This window comes from Eptesicus fuscus, chromosome 3 (genome assembly GCF_027574615.1).
Source record: "Eptesicus fuscus isolate TK198812 chromosome 3, DD_ASM_mEF_20220401, whole genome shotgun sequence".
Classification (NCBI taxonomy): Eukaryota; Metazoa; Chordata; class Mammalia; order Chiroptera; family Vespertilionidae; genus Eptesicus; species Eptesicus fuscus.
The window spans coordinates 5365522-5392574 of record NC_072475.1 but is presented as its reverse complement, the minus strand read 5'-3'; the positions used below and the strand labels follow the sequence as shown (position 1 = coordinate 5392574).

General features: G+C 48.3%; 1 protein-coding gene across 1 annotated transcript; it reads right to left on the bottom strand.

Moving 5' to 3' along the window:
• Positions 1–26695, bottom strand: SH3BGR (SH3 domain binding glutamate rich protein). The gene is given in 8 exon segments (XM_054713554.1): positions 1–449; positions 3312–3458; positions 4565–4657; positions 5711–5785; positions 11142–11222; positions 17117–17302; positions 26454–26626; positions 26629–26695. Coding segments are annotated over 7 exon segments (774 nt in total). The 5' UTR covers positions 26681–26695; the 3' UTR covers positions 1–449; positions 3312–3344.
• Between the last annotated feature and the right edge of the window lie 358 nt (positions 26696–27053).

Sequence of the window (27053 nt, the reverse complement as noted above, 5' to 3'; positions counted from 1 at the left end):
TCAAGGTCTTGGCCATCCATCTTTATTTGTATGCTTGTTCTCTGGAAGGCACTACATTTCGAAAGCTAACTCTGAGACAAGTAGTATAAGGCCCATACAAAGAATGACTCTTGGCCTAGCACCAAGAGGAATTCTATATTTTGAAATCATTTTCTTTTTCAGGGTATTAGTAAGAAGGTCTACGCATGCAGAGCAAAAAAAAAAAAGGGAGAAAATTAAGCAAAGGGCCAAAATGTCAGGCCCATGAAGGTATGCACGTGTTGTCTTGACAATGAACTTCATGTTGATGTGGTAGGAAGAGGGATCCATGTACTCGGAACCGTGTCAGATAGTCCGATTCCTCGGTGAGCCCCGGGTGTACTGAGAGGTGGGCAGGCTTCAGGCCAAAGCGTTTGCTGAGTCTGGTTTGGGGGGAGACAGCGGAAGTGTCGCTTCGTGACTGGGGTTTTCTAAAAGAAAGGAGGAACATTAAGGAGACGACTGTTAAAGGGAGACAGAGACTGTTTCGCACGATCTTCATTATCTACCATGCAAGGAGATATTTGCCTTTTATTCCATAGCCCACTACTCATCCTTAGTTCCCAAGTGCAGGTAGGAAACTATATGCTTCTCTTGGGAAGTCAACCAGGTCTATCTCTTCCTCTGTATGTGCGCCTATCGAACACCTTAAGGAAGGCGACGGCTTCAGTGATGGTGTCCCAGCTGTGTGTTCACGGAGAATGAATGGAGCGCCTGTGGAGGGCACCCCACCTGGGCCCCCTCCCTGCCGGCTGCAGGAAGTCCCTCTATCCCTCAATGCACGTTGTTTCCACTTACAACCAATCAATCAGTCCATCAACCAGGAATAAATGGCCCGAGGTAGACTCAAGCAGAGGTAAGTAGGGGCCTTCTCCGGGGGCACCAACTGAGCATCCATTTCAAACACAAAACGAGGCCTCCCTCAGAGTTCCATGCCCTGCCATGCTCTCCCTGAAAACCACCTTGTCAAGGAAAAGGCCTGGAACATCCATGAGCTAGGACAGCGATCGGCAAACCACGGCTCGCGAGCCACATGCCGCTCTTTGGCCCCTTGAGTGTGGCTCTTCCACAAAATACCACGTGCGGGCGCGCACGTACAGTGCGACTGAAACTTCGTGGCCCACGCGCAGAAGTCGGTTTTCGGCCTGGGCGAGTCTATTTTGAAGAAGTGGTTCTAACGCTGAGCCACACTCACGGGGCCAAAGAGCCGCATGTGGCTTGCGAGCCGCGGTTTGCCGACCACGGAGCTAGGAGATGGGCTTGTCTTTGGCAGCTGGATTGCGTTGCCAGATTGCATTGTAAAGGAGGATGCTGAACCTCGCAGGGGTCAGGGGTGGGGGGCAGGGAGCTGCCTGACTCCCTCCTTCACTGTCAGGCACTTTGACCTCAGGACAGACCACTGAGGACTGGATTCCAAACTAGAAGCCGCCAGAAAAGCTGGCCGATGCGCTGCCACCGCTGCAGTGGCTTTCTTTGCCATCCGCCTATGAGGCCAGCCGCCTCCGTGAAGGGCTCCCAGCTGTGCCAGTTCACACTCAGGGCTTCTGTTACAGGTGCACTGCGTCCTTCTTAAGGAACTTTACATCCGTGACGAGAAATGGATTTAGACAGTACAGACGAGTCTTTCACTGCGGGTTTGTTTGGTTTTGAGTTTGGGGTTATTTGTGGTTTTGTGGGGGGGGGTTTTGCATAAGGGCAAATATGAGCCCACTTTCCTTTCCAACCATTCTTCAGATGAACTGCTGAAAAGTTACTTTGCTGATATTCTTTTTAGAAAAATGGGTCCCAGCCCATCCCTCAGAAATGGGATTAGGGCACCAAGAAGACTGACAACAGATTTCTCAATAATAACAACCGATGGAAAAATAAATAAATAAAATAAAAGGGCTCGTGCCCAAAACGACAACATTAGACCTTCAAGTAGAAATCCATGCGCCCAGGACATGAAAGAGCCCGCCCGGGAAAACATCCGAGGATGGGCTAGGTTCGCTGTGCAATTTAAATAAATGAGTGATGGAACGTTCCTGGTCCATTCAGAGATTGTGATGGCTCCTCTCACCAGCTCTAAGGTTCCCTCAAAATGGATTAAGCTCCAAGATTGTACGTCAGCTTTTCATGTCTAAGGGGAGGACTGTGCTATTCAAATTGGTCTTTGGCACACAGAGTGGAGTTATTTGTTAGCGGATATTTACGAAGCACCTGGGATTTCTTGTTTCTTCTCCAACTGAGCCCTTTGTCCACCCTTCCCTAGACAGCTCTGAGCTTCCTCAGAGAGCCTTCTGGGGACCCGCTGTGTGGCTGAAGGCTTCCTCCCTCACTCTCTCCTTCCCTGGCGCCCCTGACCTCAACAGCCCCAAAATCTGTCTTAGGGGTGTCAGTAGAGGCATAATATGGACATTAAGGAGACTTAAGAATATTCTTCATTTTAATGTAAATGTTAAAAAGAACTCTGCTAGCACCAAAGCAAACTGCCGCCTCAAAATTGGTTGCAGGGTCAAATAATAACTACACATTTACATGGGGATTTGCTGTATGACTTGTCAAACCAGGTATTTTTATAGCACTTACGATCTGTAGGTGTGTTCACACATTCCTTCTTATCTGGATGGCCCACGACATTTGAGCATCGCCCCCATTGTCTTGTGAACATATTTCTGTGGCACTTACCAAACTGGGAAGCATTACAGGATTCTTTTTCGTGGCCAGTAGAAGTTTAAAACTACAAGGCAGCAAAGTGCCCCTGTCAAAGACGCCCTGAGGCGACGCCATGGTGTTTTAATGAGTGTTCTGATTAACATGTATAAGTGAATATGTGATATCCAGCTCTTATCACTAGATATCTACCAGCCATGTTTGTTTTCATGAACAGCAGCCGGCTTTGTGGTTTTTTAAAGCTACAGTTCATTGCCACCATCATGGGCCTCCACTGTCATTCCCCTATAAATAGGTAAGCGTTTTGGTCAGTAGAGTCAGTAAGAGAAGGCCGGGAACGGGACCCTGCCTGTACCTTCGCGTAAATGAAGTAAATGAAGGTCACGCAGAGAAAGAGGAGAAAATAAGAACAAAACAAACTCTTCCTCAAAGGATCGCTTCTTCCTGGCAGTCATCTCGCCCGTGGGCTTCCGTGCCCGGTGCCCGCGCGGAGGGTCCGCAGTTCACCAGCCCTGTGGCTCCGGAAGGGCAGCCAGGCCTGGGGGCGGGCATCGATCTGCACTAGAACCCGCTTCCACTACACTCAGCGGAGCACAGAGAGCTCCTCAGTGAACAAGTGTCACCCGGGACGGCGCGGCTACCTGGAAACGCTGAAGAAATAAGGCACGGAAGGCCTAAGACTCTTCTCCTCCTGCTTCTCCTCCTGCTTCTCCTCCTGCTTCTTCTCCTTTTTCAGCTTCCTCTTCCTCTGCGTCCCCTTCTGCTCCCTCCTCCGTTACCTCTCCGGCCTGTTTTTAACAAAAACCACCTGATTGTTGAGAGGAGTAGGTGAGGGTCGGCAGACACCGTGTGGCTCTCCTAAGGAAGCTGGTCGGGGAGCCTCGGGGTGGGGAGCCTGCGCTGGTGGGAGGGAGCCAGGAGGCAGGCTGCTGGGTGGCCGTGGCCAGGGGTGAGGACCGGTGTGGTGTGGGGGACGCCGAGGGCTGCCCGGAGAGGCCTGGGAGGCAGCTGGCCTTGGCGGCTGGGGATCAGAGCAGACCTGGTTCCCCGGGCCCTCAGGCTCCACAGGGACCAGGCTCGGAGCCCCTCCAGGACCTCGACAGACCTCCCCCCGAGGGTGCACCCTTCCTCCGACTGGTTGTGGGGAAGCCGAGTGGGGTGATTGATAGACCTCACAACCGGCAAGGTCTTTAGAGCTTGTGGAGAGGATCGGGTTGGCAGAGAACACAGCCTAAAATCATGGACCATGATGCCAGGGCTTCACGAAGCTCTCGGGATGCCCGGGTCTGCAGGGCCTTCCAGAGACAGTGCCCAGACGCTGGGGGCCTTCTGCTTTCCTCCTTCCCTCCTCGGGCGCCATCCACACACCTTGTTAGCCCCCCCCACACGCCCCCTGGTTGTCCAGGGCCCAGAAGTCCCCTCGGTGGGTCTGAAGCTGCAGCCCAGACCGTCTTTGGCAGAAGTTCATGTCTTCTCAGCCCTCCCCGACCTGCCTCCCAAACGCTGCCCAGCCCGTCAGCAAGCAGCTGGCACCCATCTTGGCATCTTGACCAAGGAAGAAGGCCCCTTGTTTTATAGGGAACCCACCTGAGCCTAACAACACCACAAACCACGCAAGTCCTGTGGAGACTGCCCGCTCCCCCCACACACACCCTCTACCTACAGACCTGGGTTCAGGTCCTTCCTCGGACTTCCTCTTACCCCGTCCCCACCTCCACCACAGCAGTTAACACGTCCGGTGAAAATTACCTGCTTCCTCCCCGGCGAGACTCCGGGCGCCTCCCCTCCATCCTCACTCCTGTGCCAGACAGGCTCCTGGCCCCTGGGAGGCGCTCACACTGCTCGTGAACAGAGCTGCGTCCAGTGAGACCACGGTGCCAAGGCGAACACTCACCTTCTCCTCTTGGGATTCAGCGAGGTCGCCCTCAGCTTCCTTGTCCTCCGCTTGTGCCTCATTTTCTCCACTTTCTCCAGCCTCCTCTGTTCCCTGGTCGTCAAGGAAACCCACCGTGTCACTAACCGGAGACAAGCCCCCAAGGAGCCCCCAGGCCATACGTGCTGTGGGTTTTTATCTGGACCCAGAGCACACACACACACAGCCAGTGGAGGCCTCCTGTTTGAGGCCACTTGGCTCCCAGACAGCCATCTCCAACCTTTTCACCTCCTGGCCCACATAACTCATTACTAAACTTCTGCAGCGCACCAGAAAGTGTTACACTTTTTGCCAATCTGATTTTTTTAAATAGGATGATTTTGATTCATTCACACCAGACAGCTCTTGTGTTGGCTGCTGTCATTTTGTAACTTGACAATCTAAGGGAAAAGAGGTCAGTGCCCCTGACTAGATAGCCAGGTATTGCCCGTTTTACACATTCGTGCAGCACACCGGTCCAAATCGCTGTCCTAGGGTATGGGGCTGCCACCCATCGAAACTGCTGATGGGCCCTAACTGGTTTGGCTCAGTGGATAGAGCGTCGGCCTGCGGGCTGAAGGGTCCCAGGTTCGATTCCGGTCAAGGGCATGCACCTTGGTTGCAGGCACATCCCCAGTGGGGAGTGTGCAGGAGGCAGCTGATCGATGTTTCTCTCTCATCGATGTTTCTAACTCTCTATCCCTCTCCCTTCCTCTCTGTAAAAAAGTTAATAAAATATATTTAAAAAAAAAAAAAAGAAAGAAACTGCTGATGAGAGCTCTGGGTGAGATTCAACAAATCTGATTCACGAGCGTGGCAGAGTCATCACCTCCCATGTGAGGAGTCACCATTTACCCACCGAAGGTTTACGGGGAGAGCGCCAAAGGTCCCATATCGAGGCAGTGTTTGTTTTCTGTTGTTCGTGGGGAAAGGAGGCTTTATCATTTTAGAGATTCAAAAAGGTGAGATAGGTAGACAGACAGACACAGATAATGGAGGAATGGGAGGAAGGACGGAAGGATAGACGGATGATAGAGAACGGACAGACAGATACAGAAAGATCAGGACCACGTTGGCGTTCTGAGGAGACCGGTCTGCGGGAAGACGGTTCGAGAAACCAACTCTTACCTCTGCGGTGCTCTGCGCCTCGCCCACGACCTCGCCATTGGGCAGGGACGGCTCTTCCTCCGGCGGCTTTGTCTCCTGCATCAGACGGATTGAAAGGGTGTGAGAATTTCTCTGAGGAAATAATAGCTTGCATTTCAACATCATTTAACTCTCCCAGGTATTTTGTCTTCATCCCTCATTTTATCTTTGCAGCAGCACTGAGACCTCGGTCATAGTCACTGCCACGCACACCTTAGAGACAAGAAGATAAAGGCCTGTAAACAAAGCAAACAAACGTTTTGCCCATTTTTTCCTCATGAGACAAGTGTTATTTCCAAACCCCTGGGAAGGCATTACAATAATGAAGATAGAAACCCAAACCCAATCCTGAAACAGAGGGAGACGGGCCTGCAGGGTAGCCAGGAGGACCCGGCCCGTCAGGGGGAAGCAGGGGAGATGCAGTCCAGGCAGGGACCTCCCCCTGGAGCCTGAGTCTGTGTCTTAGCGTGACGTTCTGGGGAAAGGGGGTTGGGAATCAGGCATCCTCGCCCCAGCAGTCCCACTGTTGCCCTGGGTAACTGGGAGGAAGAGAAGGCTGCAGCGAGTGAGCAAGGATGTCACTGAGTCTGACCTTGACATTTCCTTCCTGCTCCATAAATAAGTTACCCTGCATGTCTCAGGGGTTGACCTGGGAGAGCCAGCAAAATAGCCATGGCCTCTGAAAGAAGAGGCAGGCAGCCTGGCACCAGGCACCAGGCACTGGGCACTGGGCACCGAGCGCTACAGGGAGACACAATCAGACTCTTGCTTGGGCCGCCGCTGCCGCTCTCCCGCCGAGCGTCCAAGTGGGGCTCCCCTCCCCTGCTGCGAAGGGGCCGTGCTGGCACAGGCTGGACCCCTTGTTGCTGTTGGCACTCCTCCTGCTGCAGTTGCTGGGCCAGCTCCAAGTCGCTAAGACCCAACGTGCCCTGCGGCTGCTGCCGCTGCAGGGACAAGGCGGTCAGGTAGTCCTGGTCTACCTGCCGCTGCTTTTCTGGGGAGCCCCTCCCACCTTCTGCTCCAGGCCCCTCGCCCAGGGAATGACTCGGGTGAAAGAGTCCACCTGACAGCATTCTGTAAATGCAATGCTCTAACCCTGCCATGGCCGAACTTGTCCCTACCAGTTAGGGGGAGATCTCTTCACAGACTTACCTGGACAGCTTCCACTGGCATCTTAACAACATCCCCCTGACTAAGACAGGCATAAAAGGCACAGATCCTAGGGCTTCTTTGCCTGACATTTGACAATGATGGTACAGGTTAGCTTCAGTCATAACTTCAGTCATTTGCTTTAAGTGTTAACTCGGTCATAACTTTACTTCTTTCATTTCAATCTAGCCAAAACTGACGTGTAACCAAAAGTTCCGATACTCATTTTCTGGTAGGATTAGTGCTTCAGCTGAAAGCAATTTTGAGTGGTGGCAAAACTATTTCAATGTGGGCAGCATGTTCTAGGACAGTGGTTTTCAACTGGGATTCCCGTCATCTGCATACGGCTTTATTAATATATGGGTGACTCGGACCAGGCCTACCAGATCTCATTATTGATAGTCTTTATATATCCCCACCACATATGGTAAGAATATGCTTAGCATTCATGGTACATTGCATGGTACACATTCTTTGGCTATTTGCAGTATAGTATGTCTCTAGAAAATTAACATTTTCCTATATTCATTCATTTTTACAAATAAAATATAATTGTTGCTGTCTTTTTTTTTTATAGCCTTTGTGATTACGTACTTAGATAATTTTCTAAAACTTTCTTGGATTAACTTTTTTTTTTGTTTTGCATGCCACATGGGGGGAAAACCCAATTTCTTGTCAGGTGCATTCATCTTGTTATAATTCTCATCAAGCCTTTCGTATCTGAAAATTACCACTAATAAATTAACCACAGTCATTGTAGGCCTTTTGTCATCCATGGGTATATTCTTTAGCGTGTCTGAATTTGATGCTTCCCTAAAAGCGTTTGCAATCAGCTGCAGGCCAGTATGGTACCTCTTCCGTGTAGAATGACTGCTCAGAGCCCCACAGAAAAAGGTTACATGGCATGTGCTTAGGGGCACAGGCTTCTGATGGCATCACTTAAAGGACTTTCAGACCATACCAGTGGGCTGTCGGGGTTTCCACAACTGTAGTCAAGGGGCAGGCGGGTTCATAGACTACTATCCCCAGATCCAGTGGAACAAGAATCAATCACACAGGACCGAATGAACTGATGAGGGATGATGGTTGTTTTTGTTTGGAATACTGTTGATGTCACCTTCATGTTCTATATTCTGCATATATAAGGAAGCCCTGTTCTTCCTCTTAAGCTTCTTATAAATCATAACAATGCAACAGACTCTGCTTTTATAAGTTGAAATGAAATGTTTGTACATGATACTCTTGCCGCCTGACCCCTCCAGAATTTAAAAATTCTTATTGAGTCCTTTCACTATTTATGGCAATACAGTTATATGCCTGGCTCAGTCAGAATCTGTGTTCCTTATTACCAGGGCATAATTGGAAACTGGTTATGCAACCAAGGCCTTGGCTGGAGTGTGGGATGAAGAATGGTGCTCATTTAATCGGATGTGACCAGATGCTTGTAAAGAGCGAAGGTGGACTTTATGGCAACGAAGTGCACTGACAAAGCCTCTTGGGAAAACTGGCCTGCTGCTTGGTCTCGTATAACCTGCCCAAGGCAAGAAAAGTTGTCTAAAGCAGGAACGCTGCTGATAGGAGCATACATGTCTGCCTAACTGTCAAATGTCTATTTTTAGCCTTAGCACAAGATTAACGTCCTTGCTGACTTCTCCACAATGTTGTTTACTACAAAAAGACACTCTGACAATGGGTGATTTACGGAGATGCTGTCATATCGCCTCCATAAATCATCAGGTGTCTGTCTTCCCAAAGGGAACTTGAAGGACTTTCCCGTGTGCACACATAAACACCTACAAACACTGCCACCACCGAAGGCTCTAGGCGGGGCTGTGCTGCTAATTGCTGGACGAGCCTGGTGCAGATCACCTCAGCTCCTTGGGCCTCACGCTCCTCCTCTGGGAGGAGAAGAACCGGGCCTGGCTGGCCTCCGGGGCCTCTCTAGGCCGGTTTTCTCATCCATGGCCTTCCCTCTCTTCCACTTGGTGAAAGAGAATTTCATGCCATGTGACAGTACCCGCCCTGGTTTGTGATTAGGTACTGTCACATGGCATGAAATTCTCTTTCACCAAGTGGAAGAGAGGGAATATTTTCAAATGGGATAAGATGGAACGCAGCAGAAGCTGAAATACATTTACATATTTTAGTACGGATACATCTCAAAACAATGTTGTTGTTTTTAAAAAGCAAGTTGCAGAACATTCCAAAAAATATGATACCGATTTGGCATTAAAAATACAGAAGAACATATGTATTGCTGGTGGAGATAAACATAGTTTTATAAATAGGTGTGTGTGGTTTTTTTAATTCATGGTATTGGTGGCTCCCAAGGAGGGAGGGAAAGAGGGATGGAGAGAGAAACAACGTGACCTCATGATTTCTCTGTAATGTCTGCCTCCCCCGCCAAATGAGCAGGTCTATTCTCTGCAGAGGAGGGCCGGGCAAGGGCCCAGCACAAACAATGAAGAAAAGGCCTATTCCAAGCACCTTTTTAGACACCTTCAAAATGAAAAGGAGGACCCTAAGACCTCCCAGAAACGAGAACAAAAGCAGGCGCAAATAAATGGTCAAGAGACAGACCGGCATCAGGCCTCTGAGCGGCATCTCTGGGACTAGAGAACCCGGAGCAGCCGGCGCCTTCTCAATTCCGAGGCCAAATGACGTCCACCCAGAATTCCGCACCTGAGCACCCGCTGGAGAAAACATTAAACCCGCAGGGTTGGGGCAGGGCCTGCCAGCTTTTGCAATAATTCTGGTAGCACTATTCGACCTTCCCAATATACAAACATTAGCTTGATAAGAAAACTAATTTTTAATATCAAAACAGTCTTTTCATAGGGAAGTAAAACTACACATTGTGTTACAAAGGTGATAGAAATTCATCACACCACATTCCCTCTCCATAACACAATAAAATCAGAAACCAATGTTTACAATACAATCTGGTGGCCCTAAAATCAAGGCGACTGAGCATGCTCCTGGTTGGCTCAGTGAAGCAGGTGCAGGGTGGCGCGGCGGGATACACGTTATGCCCTAGCAGGGGGCAATCCGGAGTCACAGTTCAAGCCCATAATATGCCCAGGCCCTTTGGCCTGCCTCACTCAAAGCACCACTGGGAATGTGCCCTAAAGAAACACTCGGAAGAAAGGGCGCAATTTTGTGCTGACAATCACTGCATGGTTCTGTATACTAAAAAATTCTGGGCAAGCAAATCTTCAAAAACAACCATGGAATCTGCATGTTACCACCTGAGAAGGCGTTAGTGCCAGGCCTGCGTGCGTTAGCCTAGCGCTAAGCACCTCAATGCCATTACCTGAGACTGCTGACAGGTGAAAGCCATGCCTCTGAGGCAAGCCCATCTCTACAAGGTCGGATTTTGAGTGGTTTCTCCTCTGTGAGAATAGATTTGGGCTCAGTCATCACAAATCTCTTTAGAAATGAAGGTGGGTACAAACAAACAAATGAATTAAGAAAGAAAGGTCTTGTATCTATGGAGAGGCCTGTATGAGATCTTGGTTGGAGGCAAGGAATGCAGTGGCCATTGTATAGGGTGAAGCCGGTGAACATCATAGAGGAATTCATGATATTAACTTTATTAGCATAATTCTTTATTTAATAGACATGATTATACCTCATCAAAGATGAAACAGCACCAGGGGGGAGAAAACTAATAAAATTTATCTTGATCTTGAATCCAGATCTTACTTTTTCCCTCTTTATCAGACTAAAAGAGCAGAGTTTACTTTATTTTAAATAAAAAATAATTAAAATAGTGCCTGTATCATTATAGAATTAACTAATATGAGCTATATAAGAAGTCAATTCATAACAAAAATTTCATAAACACAACCTGGGAACTCATATTTTTGCATATTTAATTACCACACTTAACCTTTTGCACTCGGATGTCGAGTGTGACTCGACACGGTTAGCATAGAATAAAGGAATCGAGAAAAAAGCAAGTGCAAAGGGTTAAGATTTTTGAATGCAATGATATTTCTTTTTAAGTATTGTAAAATTATATTTATTATTTATTTGTATTGTATAATAAAATATAATGAAGCAAAAACAAGAAAAGCACAGTTTTGGAACATGGGTTAGTAAAAAGCTTGCATTATCTTATACATAAGACTTCATCAGAATAAGGAGTGTATTAAAATCATGTTGATTTAAATATCCTCATTTATTAAACAGTCTTAGGTGCTGATCTCTAGCTTCATTTATTAAGACCTGTACTGGGACCCCATAGGGTGTCCAAGCTTACCTTTGAGCCTGGAGGGGGAGCCAACCCAAGGAATGAATAGATAATATTCTCTTCTTTTGCAGAGAAGAAAGAATCAAAATCCTTGAAGCAAAGAAAAAGAATGTTTAAGCCCATTGCACACCTGAGAGCCAGGATTTTTACCTAAGTTGATCTCTTTTTTTATTTGCCATTAATTTAGGAGCCAACACAAAATGTTATGCCAGTTTGCTTGGCCAAAGATGACTAATCCCAATGTTAAGAAATCTAACTGTGAACTTGACATTTGTTTTTACACACTTTGTGCCTATTACAGTGTAGTGAGAATTCACACACACACACACACGCACTGTTCATGCTCAGGAACTGCTAAGACTCAGCTATACACAGTAAAAGGCTTCTCCAGGAGTTTCACATCGTTGGCTGATTTCCTCACAACTTGGCCCCATGGATGAGACCTGACCAGCAGAGACTGAAACAGCACAGGATTTCTCTGCTGTTATTAGAGTAGCTTCTAAGGACCCAGATTCCTCTCACGCTTTCTGATACCAGGAACCACAGGATTATGGAGGGCTTAGTGCAGAGGTTGTTTTGGCAAAATGGGGTCAACTGTGCTCTAAAACCAGGTAGTCACCTAGCTGGCGTGGCTCAGTGGTTTAGTGTCAACCTATGAACCTGAAGGTCATGGTTCGATTCCTGGTCAGAGTACATGCCCAGGTTGTGGGCTCGAACCCCAGTGGGGGATGTGCAAGAGGCAGCCAATCGATGATTCTCTCTCATCACTGATGTTCCTCTCTCTCCTCCCTTCCTCTCTGAAATCAATATAAATAAACAAATCCTATCTAATAAAAGAGTAATATGCAAATTGACCATCACACCAAGACACAAGATGGCCACCCCCATGTGGTCAAAGATGGCTGCCCCCATGTGGACATAAGATGGCCACAACAAGATGGCCTGCAGAGGAGGGCAGTTGTGGGAAGTTAGGGGTGACCAGGCCAGCAGAGGAGGGCAGTTGGGGGGGAACCAGGCCTGCAGGGGAGGGCAGTTGGGGGGGACCAGGCCTGCAGGGGAGGGCAGTTGGGGGGGACCAGGCCTGCAGGGGAGAGCAGTTGCGGGGGACCAGGCCTGCAGAGGAGGGCAGTTGGGAGAGACCAAGCCAGCAGGGGAGGGCAGTGGGGGGTACCAGGCCAGCAGAGGGCAGTTGGGGGGGAACCAGGCCTGCAGGGGAGGGCAGTTGGGGGGGACCAGGCCTGCAGGGGAGGGCAGTTAGGGGAGACCAAGCCAGCAGGGGAGGGCAGTGGGGGGTACCAGGCCTGCAGGGGAGGGCAGTTGCAGGAGGACCAGGCCTGCAGGGGAGGGCAATTGGGGGGGACCAGGCCAGCATGGGAGGGCAGTTGTGGGGGACCAGGCCTGCAGGGGAAGGCAGTTGAGAGCCAGCAGTCCTGGATTGTGAGAGGGATGTCCCAGATTGGAGAGGGTGCAGGCTGGGCTGAGGGACACCCGCCCCCGTGCATGAATTTTGTGCACCAGGCCTCTAGTAAATAATAAAAGAATACTTTGTATTATTCATTAAAGCTAAACATGCTGATAGCTGTGACCTAGCTTTTCCACCCCTCGTTACAGAACCAAGGGAAACGCGCCCGTCACCAGAGAGCTGTGGAGAGCACCCATTCAGCAGCACGGTCTGTGACAGCCCACACCGGAAACCACCCCACTTGGGTCTGAACCCCCAAAGATGACAGTATTAGGTGGGGCCTTTGGGAGTGAACACAGAAGCGGGCCCTCACCAGAACTTAATCATGCTGGGACCTCGACCTTGGACTTCCCAGCCTCCAGACTGTGAGAAATACCTGTGTTGCTGATAAGCTCCCCAGCCTGAGGTATTTTGTTACAACCGTCCAAATGGACTTAGACACACTCTGATGTCCGTTCTGAAGCAGCGAAAAGGAATAAACTATGAACAGCACCAGTCAACGTGGGTGTATCTTTAAAATACGTTGGTGAAAGAAGCAAGACAGGTCTTGGCCAGTTTGGCTCAGTGGACAGAGTGTCAGCCTGCAGACTGAAGGGTCCTGGGTTCAATTCCGGTCAAGGGCACGCACCTCAGTTGCAGGCTTGATCCTGGCCCTGGTCAGGGCGTGTGCAGCAACCAATCTATGTGTCTCTCTCACATCAATGTTTGTGTCTCTCCCCCTCCTTCCACTCTCTCTAAAAATCAATTGGAAAATATCCTCTAGGTGAGGATTAACAAAAACAAAATAAAAAATAGGCAAAACAAAACAATGTATTCTTTAGGCACATGTAACCTGCAGGTAAAGAAAGAGAATGATAAACACGCAGTTCACTGCACGCTGCCCCCGTGCAGAGGGAGGTGCGCGTGACGGGGAGAAGCACATGGGGACGTCTACGTGTCTGTGCACATCGTACCTCTTACACTGGGTGGTGCGCACATGCTTGTTCATCTTATTACTGGTCTTTACACATGTTATTATCATATGACATATTTCATAATAATTTTTTAAAATATATATTTTTTATTGATTTCAGAGAAGAAGGGAGAGGGAGAGAGAGGCAGAAACATCAATGATGAGAGAGAATCATTGATTGGCTACCTCCTGCACACCCCACACTGCGGATCGAGCCCGCAACCCGGGTATGTGTCCTGACCGGGAATCGAACCATGACCTCTGGATTCATAGGTCAACGCTCAATCACTAAGCCACGCCAGCCGGGCTCATAATAAATTTTTAATGACATAAAATGTAATGGCATCCATGTGTTGAAAAGTCCTCCCCGCACCTACCTGGGCTTCGTCCTGCCCTCCCTGCAGCCCTGAGTTCACTGCCTCTCTGCTGAACGGCCACGGTCCCCCTGGTTGTGCTCGGACCCAGACAGGCACCCCTGCCCTCACCTGGGCTAAGACGCACGGGCTCCCATTTGGCAGCGACAGACACGTCTGCTGCTTCCCCTGGCCTCCTCTGAGCCGGGCTCCCAGCGGGTGTCTCCTTTCCCTGCTGACAGCTGTCTGCCAAGCCCACGGGATAACATCTCCATCTGGGCCGCCCGGAGCAGCAGGTCAGACGGCGGGCACTTCGGGGCCCGGCCCTGCCCTGCCATGCAGCCCTCCGCGGCCCGGCACAGAGAAACCACTGCTTGTCCCTGAGCTTCCTCCACCTGCGGCCGCACCCGGTCTGGCCCATCAGGGGCCACTGGAGACTCCTCAGAAACCAGGGCTTCAAGTTAAATAATGGAATTTTTCTTACAGTGCACACTTCAAGCGAGCAGAAGGATACAGTGACTAACCATCCAGATTCATGCCATTTTAAAACGGACATGTCCTTCAGGTCCTTTGAGTTTTCTTCTGAAAATCTAAACCTACAATACACATTATCACTTTTACCTACTCTGGAAACAAAGCCCTCTGCCTCATTAATGCACCTGTATTGGTTTCAGAGAGGAAGGAAGAGGGAGAGAGAGAGAGAGAGAGAAACATCAACGATGAGAGAGAATCATGGATCGGCTGCCCACAGGCTGCAGGAAAACAAATTTAGCAAAAATGCTAGTAAGATAAGCTGCTAATACCTCTGTGAAGGCAGAACGTGCTGAGAAAATTATTTTTAAACATAAAATAATTTGAATGCTCATCTCATTAGACTCATATTTGTAATAGGAAAATACATTTGTAAAATATAAGGGTTTTTTTTCTTATTTGGAACACCCTTTCTTTCTCCTCCAGAACTAAAAAAAATTATAAGTGCTAGATCACAACAAAACAGGATGAGACAGGCCGTTAAAGTTTTATTTTTATAGCAGAAAATCCTCAGAACTTTTACTCTCTGAGTTAACATAGGTTGGAAGTACACAGCTCAATATTGTCTTGACTGTCACTAGTCTTAACTAAAAAGCCTGGTTAAAATAATAAGTAAGAGATTTAAAATCCTTCTTTCACTGGAAAAGCACTAAAAGAAAACATGAGGTGATGCTTTTAATCATTCTAGTGTACAGAAGGCTTTTTAAACAAGTCTGCAGGCCAAAACCGGTTTGGCTCAGTGGATAGAGCATCAGCCTGCAGGCTGAAGAGTCCTAGGTTCGATTCCGGTCAAGGGCATGTACCTTGGTTGCGGGCACATCCCCAGTAGGAGGTGTTCAGGAGGCAGCTGATCGATGTTTCTAACTCTCCCTCTCCCTTCCTCTCTGTAAAAAATCAATAAAATATATTTTAAAATAATAGTAATAAAATAAACAAGACTGCAGGAACCATAAAGAAAAAAAGATTAATAAATTTGTCTACACAAAAACAAAATTTAAGTTCTGCATTCCAAAAAACATCACTTTAAAAACTCAAAAGACAAATAAGAAATGTGAAAAACTATTTGTAACATCTACTAGTATGATAGCAAAAGAGCTGCTTTCCTCATCCACAAAGAGCCACAAGTCTTAGGAATGTGGGTCTGGGGGAAGGATGTGGGGAGGTGGGAGGGCGTGGGGAGGACAGGAGTGGGAGAAGGGGGAGGAGGGGGAGGGTCTTCCTCTCAGAGGGAATCTTTTCTATGCTCTGGGACGCCCCACTCCATATCCACAGAGAGTCGGACTGGACCATGTAGGTTTCATAGAATAAGCGCTTGCCACATTAAGACTGAAAATACGCCCCGGTTTGGCTCAGTGGATAGAGCGTCAGCCTGCAGACTGAAGGGTCCAGGGTTAGATTCCGATCAAGGGCACATGCCCGGGTTGCGGGCTTGATCCCCAGTAGGGGGCGTGCAGGAGGCAGCCAATCAATGATTCTCTCTCATCATTGATGTTTCTATCTCTCCTCCCTCTTCCTTCCTCTCTGAAATCAATAAAAATATATTAAAAAGAAAATACCCCCACGGCCACAAAACTTTGAGCGAAGCCGCTGAAGAAAGCTCACACAGCCAAGTAAATGCAGCCCTGCAGGGGGGTGAAAAGTGGCCCCACACATCCACGTGCACCCAGAACTTCAGAAAGTGACGAAGTTGGAAATACGATAGTTACAGATGGAATTAGTTACGATGCAGCCATACCGGCTTAGGGTGTGGCACAACACTGATCAGTTCCTCTGATTTCCAGAGCCCTGATCACTGCATCTGAAAGGTGACAAGCAGGCCCTCACCGGTGTGGCTCAGTTGGTTGAGTGTCATCCTGTACACTGAAAGGTGGCAGGTTTGATTCCTGGTCAGGGCACATAACGTAGATTGTACCACTTGATATCTTCCCCTCCCCCCTCTCTCGTTTCCTCTCTCTCTCTCCCTCTCTCTCTCTCTCTCTCTCATTTTCCCTCTCTCTAAAATCAATAAAGCATGTCCTTGGGTGAGGATTTTTATAAAAAGAACAGTGACCTTAGATGACCCCTAAAATAACTTCCAATTCTCAGGTTCTAAAGTCCTTTGAGTTTTTCAATTTGTCTTTTCAACAATTTGACTTACTAAATAGAATCTGTAAACTCTAAAGAAAAAGTGACTTTATGGCTAAATGAACCATTAAATATAGAAAAGAAAATTGCTGTTGTAATCAGAATGCCCAGTACAGTTTTTAAACTACTTAGATATACTTGCACAAATTTATTTTGCATCCACAGTAAGAGCTGACTTCTGCAAATCACTCGTTATGAAAGTGAAAACCTACCCTGTGTTTTTGTGGGTGCACATATGTGTCCACTGCCAGGTGAACTAGAACTCCTTGCCAACTAACGGCTCATTTTGTTTGAACAACTGGCCTCAATTCTTCAAAATGAAATAAGGAACCTAAAATAATCCCAAGAACTTCTGAGTCATCCTTCTGTTGTTTCCATCATTTTGTAAATCTTAAATGCTGCTTAGTCACAATGGCTCTACCATCCAGACCTTGGATGGTAGAAATAGGTCATGACCTGAAAGTTGTGAACAACTCCAAATTCTGCCTCAAAATTAATCTGCTTTAAACAATTTCTGAGAAACACACATACGGAAGAATTTTCCAAGAAACCAAACACTCACCCCACAATACTGCTCTTCGTTGAAGATCTGGGGGGGCAAAGGGATCCCGTTTTGAGGTTTTTTCTCTCCAGGGACATTCTCTCTCATCCACTTCCTGTTGTCTTCATCTCCGGCTATATCTAATTCCTTAAAGTCGATTTTATTAGCTTCCAGAAAGCCCACTACTTCTTGCTGTTTTTTCCTAATCTGGTCAAAGGAGAGACAGGTAACTATTAGACTCGTTTTTTTAAAATGCTTTGTTTATATTTACATAAATTAAATCCTTTCTCCAATCCTTTGTTTATATTTACATAAAATAAATCCTTTACACTATACAACACAAATAATTTCACAAAGTATTTAAACAACAACAACAAATAAAAAACACAATAGAACCATGCCTCTTCATTATAAAGGGTAAACAGAGTGATTACATAAATTCTGAAATTTTAATCTCTCCAATGTTTAAATCATGGTATAGCCAACCCAATAAGAACAGACATGCTTTGGTCATAGCTTCTGTATGAGATCTTCTTTGTTAAGCTTTAATGCCAAAAAATAAATAAGAATTGGTTATGAAGAAACATGATGATTGAGAGAAGAAAAGAGAAAAAAGTGAATTTACTATGAAACTCAAGTACCAAGTATACCCACACTGAAATGCACTTAGTCACAGTCATGAAAACAGGAACACGAGTCACATTCTTATTCACAAAAGTAGCTTTCCTAGTACAGGACACTGAAAGCCCACAGGGAGATGTGGGTGGGAAGGACAGAGGAAAGTTGGGAAAATCTGGTGGGTGTTTTTTGCTGGCGTACAGAAGGAACACAGTGAAACATCCTGTTCTCCCACGGATTTCTCCCTTCCTGCTCACACCACCTCTGACAGCCACACCTGGGAGAGAAGGCCACAGCACCTTCCTCAGCCCTTGGTTCACGCCAATGACTTCTGATGGAGGTGGCCATCCTTAAAGCTTAGAATTCCTTTCCAGGAACAATTACAGTTTTCTCTCTTCAGCCAAAACACTCGCTCCCAGAAATGTGTGATGCCCTCTCGAATAAACCCTGGTAAACGAGTTACAGCAGACTCTGGCCCGCAGACTTTAACAACCTCAATCACACTTCTCATTGACTCTCCTCTGCGCAAGACTGTGCCAAGCTCTTCATCTGAACAGACTCATAAGCCGGCCCGGGGGGCGTAGCTCAGTGGTTGAGCACTGACCTATAAACCAGGAGGTCATGGTTCAATTCCTGGTCATGGCACACGCCCGCGTTTCAGCTCGATCCCCAGTGGGGGACATGCAGGAGGCAACCGATCAATGATTCTCTCTCATCATTGATGTTTCTCTCTCCCCCTCTCCCTTCCTCTCTGAAATCAATAAAAATATTTTTTAAGTAGATTCATAAGCTATTTATTTAAGGTGAAAAAATGTAAAGAACTCATTTGCACAAACTAGATAGAGAACAAGCTAAAGAAAATAGAGGCAAAATATGCTCAATTTTTAAAACTAAGATTAAAATTTTAAATAAGTATTTTTTACATGAAAATATCCAATATCTTAATTTTTAAAAAGAACAATTTTTAAGTCCTCTGAATATTGCCTAATGATGAAATCCAGTCATTAAAATGGTCTATAGGACCTGAGGTCCCTGGTTGTTTTCATAGAACTTGTTTACCAGCGGAGTAGACTTTGAGAATTCCAAACAAGTGCTGTGAAAGCACGTGCCCTGCCCAAACCGGAAGTCTGGAGTCAAACCCTCTTTTGGCAAACCCAATTCCTTTCATAGAGATTAGTATGCCAAAAAATTATTTTATTCATTTTTGCAAAAGTGAATGATTCTATCAAGTACCTGAGTATACTAGTAGAGTGCTATTTCTTTCTTTTTTTAAAACCCTCACCCAAGGTATGTTTTTATTTATTGTTAGAGAGAAAGAGAGAGAGAGAGAGAAACATTGATGTGAGAGAGAAACATTGATCAGTTGCCTCCCACACCCACCCTGACCTGGGATCGAACCCAAAACCTAGGTATGTGCCTTGATGGGAAATCAAACTCACTCCAACCACGAGAGCCACCCAGCCAGAGCCAGAGTATTAGTATCTCTTAAAGGAAAAGTAAGGCACGTATGAATGTTTAAGCCCTGGAATCAAATCATCACCAAAAAACAAACTCTGCATAATTTGGTTTTGGTGGTGATTTGATTGTACATGTTATATTAATTATAAATATAAAATTAATATTCAATAATTAAAATTTTTAACCTAAAGAAAATTATATGTAAATTACATATGCACATATATAAATGGTAATCGCACATTTGCTTTTTAATTAACATTTGTACCATCAACCTAACAAAGATATTGCGAATAAAAGCACTAGATCAATAAATTAAAGGTGGCTATTAGCCAGCATACAACACTTAATCAGTAAGATTTGTGCCACAATATCTATTTCAGTTTGGGGCAAGCGTGGGCAAAAGATAAAAATAAAAGTCACACAGGAAGCTGTGGAGTGATGGAACTTTCCGTGAGCTTCTGGCCTAAGCGCTCCAGCACCTTCCTGAGGAGGACCTTCGTTGCCTGCACCCTGGCCCTCCCCGGGGCTGCGCTGGGGGAGCCCTGACCTCTGTCCTCCTCCAGGAAATCCCTAGCCCACAGCCGCGCGGCTGGATTTCTGAATATTACAAAATCCCTTCAGACCTGATGACAGGTTGTTGGACTAAATTATTACCTTAATGAATTGTGTTTTCTCTACATGCTTTCCAACCTGGCCACAATTACTCCTGCCGCTTTATAAATGACTTATTCCTTTAGGTATTGTCACAGATAACTCTGCTGTTTGAAGAGTAGAGGTGTCTTCGTTTTAGGCAGGTTTACCTTTATTAATATTCAGAAGACAACCTCCTTTATCCTGTCCAAACCCATCTTGCTTCCTTCTCAAACACCTCCCAGGAGTCAAATCAGCCTGGCCAAGGCCCCCACATTATTGCCATCTGTTAATCATCCCTCAGGACTTGCGGCGGGATGAAAAAGGGATCTCACTTGATTCCATGATTAATAGATGAGAAACATTTCCTGAAGTCCTGACATGTTTCTTCTGTGAGGAAGTCAGAGGTGGAGAAAACGGAAGGGAAGGTCTGTTTGCTGTTACTTCTCGCAAGACAAGCAATTGCATCTTTGGGGAGTTAACGGACTGTTGGGTGCATAACACTGTGTTAAATGCTATTTCTCAGGCCCCCGACAAAGAAAGAGAAGAGCAATTAAATGTACCCCTCTGCACTTCCCAAACACCAGAACCTTAAACTGGGCCAAAAGCATAGCATCTGCCTGTGGGAGCCCTTGACCTTGAGTTCTGCCAGGGCTGGAGACAGGCCTTAGGGAGAGGCCAGAAGAGGGGAGAGGGCAGTAGGGAGCACGTGAGCTCGCTCACCTGGTTGGCACGGTGGCCTTCGCCCACACCCTGATGCCCACCCTGAGTGGTGGGGACTCCCCTGCACCCTCCCCTTGATGGGTCTCTGTTCAAGAAGCCCCCCTGGTCCTAACCGGTGTGGCTCAGTGGATAGAGCCTCGGCCTGCAGACTGAAAGGTCCCAGGTTCGATTCCAGTCAAGGGCATGTACCTTGGTTTGGGGCACATCCCCAGTAGGAGGTGTGCAGGAGGCAGCTGATCGATGTTTCTCTCTCATCGATGTTTCTAACTCTCTATCCCTCTCCCTTCCTCTCTGTAAAAAATCAATGAAAATATATTTTTAAAAAATAAAGTGAGAGGAGAAACCAAGATGGCGGCATAAGGTAAACACCTAATTGTTGCCTACCACAACAATTTTAAAACTACAACTGGAAAACAGAGCGGACATCATCCAGAACCACAGGAAAGCTGGCTGAATATGGATGTTCTACAACTAGAATAAAAGAGAAAAGGACGCTGAGCTTCAGGAGCTGTGGAGGTGCGGAGATCTGTGAGCGCGGAGAGGGCGGGCACCAAATGTGCGGCTAGCTTTTTCGTTCGGGAGGAAAACAAAACCTCCCTATTGCACTCATATCCAGCTCCAGTCGGGGAGAAACTGGCCTGTCTGGCAACAGGCGAAACTCGAGAGCAGCCTTCTCTCAGAGGGGTGCAGCCATTGTTGCGGGACAGGGAGAAAAAGGCCCTCTTAGGGCGGGGCTGACGGGAAACCAAAGCTTGTCTGCACCAACCTGAGACTCCGCCCCATCCAAGCTGAGCACAGAAGCCCTCCCAGCGGAGACACTGCTAATCCTCACAGCCAACTGGCTTGGAGATCAACTCCCCCCAGTGATACCAACAACAATCAAGACTTAACTACAACAAGACTGCACATACAGCCCACAAAGGGGTGCACCAAGAGGGTCTACCACAGGTAACTGGGGAGGCTGGGCTCTACTGGGCTCTGCTAACACACAAAGCAACTCCATCAACTCAGGGAAGCAGCTCAAATGCGGAGACAAAGAGGCAGGCCACAATTGAAGGAAATGGAGGAAAGCAAAAGACTGGATAAAGAGTTCAAAACCACAGTTATAAAGTTTTTCAAGAATTTCCTAGAAAAGGCCGATAAATTAAATGAGAACCTCGAGGATATGAAAAGGCATCAACTAGAAATTAAGCATACACTGACTGAAATAAAAAATATTATACAGAGACCTAAAAGCAGACTAGAGGATCGCAAGAATCAAGTCAAAGATTTGGAATACCAAGAAGCAAAAAACACTCAACCAGAAAAGCAAAAAGAATACAAAAAGTTGAAGATAGTGTAAGAAGCCTCTGGGACAATTTCAAGCGTACCAACATAAGAATTATGGGGGTCCCAGAAGAAGAGAGAGAGCAAGATACTGAAAACCTAATTGAAGAAATAGTGACAGAAAACTTCCCCCACCTGATGAAAGAAATAGACTTACAAGTCCAGGAAGTACACAAAACCCCAAACAAAAGGAACCCAAAGAGGACCACACAAAGACACATCATAATTACAATGCCAAGAGCAAAAGACAAAGAGAGAATATTAAAAGCAGCAAGAGAAAAACAGTTAGTTACCTACAAGGGAGCACCCATACGACTGTCAGCTGATTTCCCAACAGAAACTATGCAGGCCAGACGGGAATGGCAAGAACTATTCAAAGTGATGAATTGCAAGAATCTACAACCAAGATTACTCTACCCAGCAAAGCTATCATTCAGAATTGAAGGCCAGATAAAGAGTTTCACAAATAAGAAAAAGCTAAAGGAGTTCATCACCACCAAACCAAAATTATATGAAATGCTGAAAGGTATTCTTTAAGAAGAGGAAGAAAAAGATAAAGATAAAAATTATGAACAACAAATAGGTAAATATCAACAAGTGAATCTAAAAACCAAGGGAATAAAAAATCTGATGAACAGTATTAACTGGTGAATATAATAGAATCAGGGGCATAGAAAGGGAGTGGACTGACAACTTTCATGGGAAAAGGGGAGTGGGGGTGCGGGAAGAGACTGAACAAAAAGCTTACACCTATGGAGGAGGACACTGGGGGGGGGCGGCGGTGTTAAGGGCAGAGGGTGGGGTAGGAACCTGGTCTGGTGGAGGGGAGCTATAGGGGGAAAAAAGAGGAACAATTGTAATAATCTGAACAATAAAGATTTATTTAAAAAAATAAATAAAGTGAAATTTACAAAAATAAATAAATTAAGAAAGAAGCCCCCCTGGACCCTCCGTCAAAGTGAAGCTCCTCTCCATGTGGCCTCCTGAGCTGACCTCCAGGGACAAGGCCTCAGTCCCCTAGGCGCCTCCCCTTCATGGCTTCCGGGGGAGGGGCACGCACAGCACCCAGCAGTACTCACCAGACACACTCCCCTCCACTCTCCCCCCTCTCCCTCCCCCCGCAGGGTGCCAGGCCAATGGTGGCCCCATGAAGGTGGGCCCCCTCCCGAGGATCGGGGGGGTCCTTGGGGCCTGTGCCATTTGGACCTTTGGGACCTCAGCGTTGGCTCCGAGAGCTCTGTCCTCCTTCCTGTTCCGTATACTCAGACAGAAGCGTGGCTCTCTGTCCTGAAGTGACCCGGCCACTGGCGGTCACACTAACGCGTTGGAGGGCTCTCTGGGTCACTCGCCTGTTTTGTCTTGTACAGTTAGGAGCCTTTCCAACCGAGGTCACTGTACCGCGGCAGCAGGCACAGCGCACTGAGTGGGAGGTGCCGGCGTCGCCATCCCGGCTCAGAGGGTGCTGTCTGAGCAGGGGCGCAGCTGGCCGACCGCCCCACCCGCAAAGGGACAGAGCGTGCCCCCCTCCCGGGTGCTGGTGAGCACCCAGGAGGACCGTGGCAAAGCATCTGTGCCACACGCTGAGGAGCTGCTCGGCCACACACCCAGCAGCCCACGGACCCCGTTACCTGTCTCGATCACCAGCCAGGTAAGCACTCTGATCACCATTTTATTTACTTTTTAATATATTTTTATTGATTTCAGAGAAGAAGGGGGAGGGAGAGAGAGATAGAAACATCAATGATGAGGAAGAATCATGGATCGGCTGCCTCCTGCACGCCCCACACTCGGGATGGAGCCCGCAACCCAGGCATGTGCCCTGACCGGGAATCGAACACTGACTTCCTGGTTCATAGGTTGATGTTCAACCACTGAGCCACCCCAGCCGGGCTGATCGCCGTTTTAAAATGACAAAGCTGAGGCGGCAGCGAATTAAAGAAGTTTCCAAGGCTTCCACCCAGATCCACATAATTCACAAGCCATGTTTCCCACGGTTCCTACACTCACTCGGGGCGGGAGAAAGGGCTGAGGAGCCCAGGAGCCGCCAGGAGGGTCTGTCCCAGGACTGTGGGTGCAGGGCTGTGCACACTGGAACCGGTGAGGACCGGCCTCTCTCCCTTCGTCCCCCAGCCCGCGGGGGCGGTGGCTTTCAGGGAGAGAGGAGGGGCCCACAAGAGGACAGCCTTCTCCCGCTCCGAGGGTCTCTGGCCCCAAGCTCGCCGTAAAAACCTGCAACCTCACTTTCATGTCAACTATTAAAACAGCTGTAGCCCTGGCCGGTGTGGCTCAGGTTCGAGCCAGTCAAGGGCAAGTACCGCGGTTGAGGGTCAGGGCATGTGCGGGAGGCAGCCAATGTTTCTCTCTCACATTGATGTTTCTCTCTCTCCCCCTCCACTTTCTCAAAAAAAATCAATGGAAAAAATAACCTCAGGTGAGGATTAACAAAACAACCAAAAAGCCAAGAGCTAGAATGCCCAGAGTATATGTGTCATCCCTCATAAAGAAGTTACCATTTGTTTTTTCATTCTTCATTTATGTCCTTCGTGTAACAGAAGCCTTGCTGCCCGGTTGACGAGGTCCCAGGCAAGAGTTCGTTTTGGAAGCGCACAGGCCAAAGCCGAAAGGAGTAAAGGGTGACAGGCCAGCACCACACACAGCCCAAGCCCTGGCACCTCCCCTGCGGTTCTCCTAAAAGAAGCTTCTAGTGAAACGCCCCACCAGGAAAAATCATTAGCACTGACCCCACAGAAATAATCAGGTCTCATGCCTCAGGATAAGACAGAAATTCTTCCATTTATGTGGCTTAGCACAATGCTTCTGAAAAATAATCATCATAAACTCAGATCTACTAGTGTGAACTAGCAATTATAACAACCACTATAATATTAACAATTATAATAACTCTAAGTTATAACTGTTCTAGCACTAACTAACTGGAGCTAATAATTGTGACAGTAACTAACAATTATAATACTTATTAAGCACCCGAGACCTCGCCAGGCACCAGGCAAGTTATTTCTAAGTCCTCGCCACCTGGCGGGTGAGTGCTAGGCGGGTCCTCGTTTTACAGGTAAGGAAATCGAGGCTTTGCAAGGTGAAGTCACCTTCCCAAGGTCACGCGGTTCCGAGTGGCACCAAAACATTTGCTTAGGGAACAGGAATTAACCTGACTTTTCCAAGATCCTGGAATGAACGATACCCCTCCAGGCCCTCCGAGGCTGACTAAATCAAGCTCAAACGTCAGGAATGTAGGCTATCAAATAACCCGAAAAACCCCACAAATGTATTCCCTGTCTCCGGAAGGATGGCCTGGTCGACACGATGTGAGAAGGCTGGCAGGTCGGTGATAACGCTTCCAGCAGTGAATATCAGCAGCATGCTCAAGGCCCACTAAGACCATTTTCCTCCAAGATTCGTTTTACCTAAATAACCCAAAAACGTGTGCTCACTGCAGGTCAGCAAAGAGATTCTGAGGTCATCCACAGCCCCGGAAGGTTTTGCAGTTTTCACATCTGGAATTTCTCCTCACTTTTTCTGTTAAAAGACGTTCTAGAAATCAGCAGACACTTGCTGACCGGTCGGGCTCAGAACAGCTACCCTTTCTCTTGTTCTCGGCTCGCCCTCTCTGGAAACGGGGAACCAGGACTGGTGGCATCCGCCAGCTGCCCGTGGGACTGCGCCCGCCAGCGGCTCCCCGGGGGTACCGTCCCTGGCAGAGTGAGCCTGAAACCCTAGCTGCGGCCCAGATGGCCAGGTCCTGGGTCTAAAAGGAAACACCCCTCTCGCTGGTCTCCAACTCTCAGGATCAACCAAACCCTTTTCTCGCCACCGCCTCCCAAACCTCTGCTAAGATGCTGGTGGGAACGGCAGTGCCGAAGCCTGAGTCACCGTCCACCACCCCTGTTTCTGAGGGCAGGTCTCTCTGGCCCAGGATGAAGGCGGGGGCTGGACAGACGGGTCCCGAGGCAACCAGACAAAGCAGGGTAGGGAGGCCGGCTTGGAGGGCCTATTTTGGGTCTGCCTGGATTCCTAGAGCGTTTAAAACTGGGGCCTTAGCGGTGTTTGCTCTGGTCACTGTGACATCATCTTCCTCAAATAAGAGCATTACACACGCTAATGGTCCACTTTCGGTATGGTTTCTGCACACACGCACACACACACACACACACACACACACACACACGTAAGCACACCCAGGAGCCACTTTAGGAATCTGGTTCTCCTAGCTCCAACTACTGTTACACAATGTATCTTTTTTCTTTTTGGCAACTTGCATCGATCTTGCAGGATGAACGGCAAAAACACCCCAAAACAAAAACAAACACACCAAAACCTTTGATTCTGTAATAGATGCGACACAGCTCCCTTGTTACACGTCCTAGACCCCAGCACGCCCCCTTCCTCGTGTCTCTGCTCGCACCCAGCTCCCACACTTCACACACGTCTGCAGCACACGGGCGGAAAGCAGGGCGCGCGGGGGGCTCCCCCCCCCCCCCCCCGAGCCGGGCCCGCTCACCCCTCACCCACAAACTGAGCGCCAGCGCGGGCCGTCCCGCGCCTTCCTTCCCCGGGGAAACGCCCGCCGATTCCATCCGACACCTACCGCTATGGACCCAGAAGAGGTGGCAACAAACACTTTGATAACCATTTTGGCAGCCGGAAAGAGGACTCCCCCCAACACACCCCCGTGACGGAGCGGGGCGCTAGACAAATCCCGAGAGCCACACCGCCGCAGCCGGGCGCGCGCCGGGCGGGGCGCTCCGCTGCTGGGCGCCCCTGCCCCGCCTGCCGCCGCTTAAGCCCGGCCTCTCCCGGGAGCAGCCCCGGCATCCCGGCCTGGCCCTGCCATTGGCCCGGGAATATTTGGGGACCGGTCCGGGAAATATCTGATTGGTGGGTAAAAGCAGTCCCTGGACCCTTTCCCTTATCACGGAGAAGGCCCCACGACAGTCCCTAAAAGGCGAGGCTGCACCGCGCACCAATCGGAGCCCTGGGCACAGATGCCCGGGCCGGAGGGGGGTGCGGCGCGGGGCGGAGGCGACCGGGAGACGGGAGGCGCTCTTGGGGGCTGGAAAGGCCCAGAACACACCGGCTCGGGGTTCGGAAAAGGCTGTGTGTGCAGGGATTGCTGGCAAACACACGGGGAGGGTCAGAGGAGCCACAGAGGCCTTTAAACAAAGGAAGAACAGCTTCCTTCCCTTAG